Source organism: Lactuca sativa, chromosome 7 (genome assembly GCF_002870075.4).
Source record: "Lactuca sativa cultivar Salinas chromosome 7, Lsat_Salinas_v11, whole genome shotgun sequence".
NCBI classification, from domain to species: domain Eukaryota; kingdom Viridiplantae; phylum Streptophyta; class Magnoliopsida; order Asterales; family Asteraceae; genus Lactuca; species Lactuca sativa.
In genome coordinates, this window is record NC_056629.2 from 17907268 (window position 1) to 17911787 (window position 4520).

A 4520-nucleotide genomic window follows, 5' to 3' on the forward strand; every position below is an offset into this window, starting at 1 on the left:
TTTCCTATTTTCCATCTGTTTTGCTTCCTGTGACGCTCCTGCTCCAATCGGTGCCCCATTTTGCTGCTATCGATTCCTTGATTCCAACAAGATATCTCCCCACATTGTGAGATTAAGGATCAATGGTGTTTAGGGCTTTAATTAAACGGGTTAAGTCACGATTTCTAGCTCCATCTCGGGAAGAAATGTAAGTTGAAGCTCTTATATCTCTTTGTCTTTGTATGTTAACTTCGATTTCTAGCTGCATTTGATGACTAATTGCAAATTATTTTTCAATTTCAATGTTTTTGGTAGTGTTGTCTTTGGGTTTACGAGTGAGGGTATTTTCCAATGAAGACCAATTTTTCTGGCGACATATTTGTTGATTTCCGCCACTGCAAGTTCTATTATTTCAATTTATTGTGAAATTTGAGTTTAATTGCAAGCTATGTATAGCTGTATCAGTTATGTGAAAATTGTCATATGTATGTATAGTATCGTCGGGAGCATACATGATGGTCAAAGTGGAAACGGAAGTGATGGGTAGTATCGTCGGGAGTATACATGATGGTCATTTATTCTGATGTCATAACTGTTGGTTATTATTGCTTGAGGCGATTTTTTGATGAACGAAACAAGGGAGATAAAGAGTAACGTGTAAGTCTTGAAAGGAAAGATGTTGAGGTGGGATATTAATTCTTTTTAATAACGTAAACAATAAATATGCAATAAAAATTCAAAAAGGAAATAAAAAGGGCAAAACACTTTTTTTAAGTCGGAAGGAGACTAAGTATGCAAAAAAAAAATATAGAATATGGACCGCTCGAGTTAAAAAAAAATAGTAATCAAATGTACAAATTATCTCAAACTACAGGGACTATTTTTGTAATTTACTCAATAATTTATATCGTTCTAAAATACGGTAAAAGAACATCCTAATAAATAAACGTATATACTTGAGGGACTTATCTGTAACTAATAAAATTTAAACAACGATTGTTGAAAATATGTTTATAATAAGCGATTAATATAATAAAGAATTAAAACCAAAGCATATTAATGACAGTGAGTAGACGTGTGAAAGAAAATATATGCAATTAAAGGGTTGAGTGGTATTTTTATGGGTGCGATTAGAATCCCCCATCCACAAAGCCTCTGCATATTGAAGATCTTGAGAAAGGAGAAAAAAAACTCAACTCAAGTCAACAATGGAGGGGGAGATGAAAAACTTCGTATTTGTATGGACAACAGTCTTGGCATCTCTCCTTCTCTGCCGCAAAATCAGTAAAGTTATAGCACCAGGTACAACACGTCTTTTAGCATTCATCCCTGTCTTCTGCATCTTCTTCTACCTCCCTCTCCTCCTTACTGCTGTTCATCTCTGCGGTACTACTTCTTTCTTCATAACCTGGCTTGCAAACTTCAAACTGCTGTTGTATGCGTTTGATAAAGGTCCTTTGTTTTCAAATCCACCTCTCCCTTTGTCCAAATTCATCCTCACTGCTTGCGTCCCGATCAAAATCAGCGATAAATCCCAAAATAAGAAGATATCGACTCAACTTAATGGAAAATCTGACGAATCTCAAGCTAATGGACGCCGATCAGAAGGAAAATCTGACGAATCTCAAGTCAATGGAAAATCTGAAGAATCTCAAGCAGGTGGAGCTTCGAAAAAGGGAAACAAATCGCCGATCAATTACTCTGTCAAGTTTATGGTGTTTGTTTTGTTGCTGAAGATTTATGAATATGGAGATCAGTTACACCCTCTAATGAAAATGGCTCTGTTTTGTGTTCATATTTATGTGGTTCTAGATGTAGGTTTAGCCATGGTTGCGTATTTAGCTCGAGCTATTGTTGGTTTCGAGCTCGAACCACAGTTCGATGAGCCGTATCTGGCTACATCTCTACAAGATTTTTGGGGAAAGAGATGGAATCTAATGGTTACAGGTATACTTCATCCAACCGTGTACCTTCCAGTCCGATCAATCTCCGGTAGATTTCTATCGAGAGATTTAGCCTCGCTTCCGGCAGTAACGGCCACGTTTATCGTCTCCGGTTTGATGCACGAGTTAATATTTTATTACCTTGGACGACTAAAACCCACATGGGAAGTCACATGGTTCTTCGTGATTCACGGCGTGTTGGTGAGTTTGGAGTTGGTGGTTAAAAGGGCGGTGGGTGGAAGATTCCGTCTGCCGGCGTTGGTTTCCGGGCCGCTGGCGTTGGGTGTGGTGATGGCCACCAGCTTCTGGTTATTCTTTCCGCCGTTCTTGCGGTGTGAGACGGAACTCCGGTCGTGTAAAGAATTGGTTGCGTTCATGGAACTTGTTGTTCGTGGAAGATTTGTTGGTCCAAATGACGTATCTTGCCCTTACTATTGAAGCTAAACGCGCCAAAGATAGGAGGGTATATAAGACTTTTTGCTTTTAATTTTTTATTTATTACTTACTTCACCTTACATATAATTTTTGCTGTATTTTCTCTTTTCTTTTATCCTTTTTAAGCCTATCACGTTAGCTTTCAATATTAATTCAAAACATACATGTAATAATTTAAAAATAATTATCAAATTCTCTTCTTTGATTTTCACAATCTCATCACGGTAGCTTTTACTTTTATGTGGACATGTATTTTAAATATGGATGAGTCTATACGTATCTTTTGATCATGTATTGTATTTTCTTTTTAAGTTTTTTTTTCTATTGTTTTTTCTTAGGGGTATTCTATTTTGGTTTAAAATGTCCTTAATATTATTTTTTTGACATTCTAGGGTATAAAGTCCATTTTTACTTGTTCAAAAAATCATTATCATAAAATCAAAAGGGTCGTCCGGTAATACTTGTGACGTGTCAACCCGGTTGGCATTTTTAATTATTATTATTAACATGGCGTCCACAAGGATTTTCACAAACAAATTTATTTGTTTTAATTATTATTATTATTATTATTATTATTATTATTATTTTGACACGGTGTCAAGAACATTTGAATATTAAGAACAAGAATATTTGAATGTTGAAAAGTAAGAACATTAGCCCATAAACAAACATATAGTTTACTATTCAAATCGAATCGAGTAAGCATGCAAATGCTCATCCTCTTTATTTCTATAAACTCTTAAACCTCCAAATGCTTTTAATCACACAATGACCTGTGATGAAATCAAAACCAAGAATATTTTACATTCAAACTTCCAAACAAGCCTCAAAAAATCTGGAATGGAAGCCTAAATTTTGAACAAGAACCCAGAAAAAGCAAAACCTAAAATCTGAAATTGAAGCTTGAACTCTAAACAAACTTTTTCCAAACTTTTTGTCCAAAGTTTTTTCAGATCAAAGACATAAAACTGGAAAAAATCGACCCAACTCAAAATTAGCAAGTTGGGTTGAAATTTTCAACTCATTTAACTTAAATGGATCAATTCGTCTAAACCTATTTAATTAAATAAGTTGGATGTGGTAAAAATTATCAACCTATTTTCAACCTAGAAACTCATTTAACTTTAATATATATTTAATTTAATAATTATTTAAAAATTATCATGTATGAGTCGAAGTATTAGTTTATAAATTTCATTGTTGTGTTATTGTTTATGTTTAAAAAAAATGCAATCTTAATTTTTATATTTCCTTGGTCTCCAAAATCACTTCGAAATTAAATATTTTTAATGTTATTAGAACAATTTCTTTGTATTTGTGAATTAGGATTGTGCTTTTTTCATACTTTGAAATTTTATTTAAGTTTGGAACTAGTTAAAGTGGTGTAATCAATAGTTAATTTCTCTAATTTTTTTTTTTAATTTTAAAAGGGTTAACCCATGTTTAACCTATTTACTTAGTAGGTTGGGGCGGGCTATGAACTACATAAACAAGTCAACCCGGTGACAACCAATTTATCTAAAAGGTTGGGTTGGGTTGAAAATACCAATTCATTTAAATAAATAGGTTGGGTTAGGTCTGTAGCGTCAAGAGTAGAAATCAAGAGCAATATTTGAAGCTTCCAAATAGAAAACGAAGGGAGTATCGGTGATGTGAAACATGAAATTGGAGTTGTGAACAAGAACCCAAAAATTGGGAGGTAAAATATGTAAAAGAACCCTATAAACCGAAGCTTAAATTTTGAACAATAATCTAAAAATCGAAGCTTAAATATACTTGCAATCGAAATTGAGGGTGTGATACGACTCAAAGGATGATCTGTTCTCTCTTAAGACTCCCCGTTATCACTGTTCTTGGAGAACACAAACAAATTTGGGTTTAATGCATCAATCCATTAAAGATCTCTTAAGATCTAGTTTGATGTCATTAAGTTCTCACAGCTTTGATGATTTTGAAAAATCAATAACCAAAAAAGAAAGCCACATGTGCAACATTAAGCCGCACCGACATGGCACTGGACACCAGCTAATATAAGTACGTGTCCTTTTTTACCAAGTAAACTTTAAGTTTATGCCACTTTATACTTAAATAAATCATTAAGTCATTTTAAACCAAAATCAATAAGTTTGTAGGGTTTAAGGGACATTGCCATTTTTAGTCTAT

At 33.9% G+C, this 4520-nt stretch overlaps 1 protein-coding gene across 1 annotated transcript; it reads left to right on the forward strand.

Moving 5' to 3' along the window:
* Positions 1–1050: 1050 nt before the first annotated feature.
* Positions 1051–2571, forward strand: LOC111890924 (acyl-CoA--sterol O-acyltransferase 1). Its single transcript, XM_023886997.3, has one exon. The coding sequence runs from the start codon at positions 1188–1190 to the stop codon at positions 2358–2360; it is 1173 nt and encodes a 390-aa protein (XP_023742765.1). The 5' UTR covers positions 1051–1187; the 3' UTR covers positions 2361–2571.
* Positions 2572–4520: the final 1949 nt, after the last annotated feature.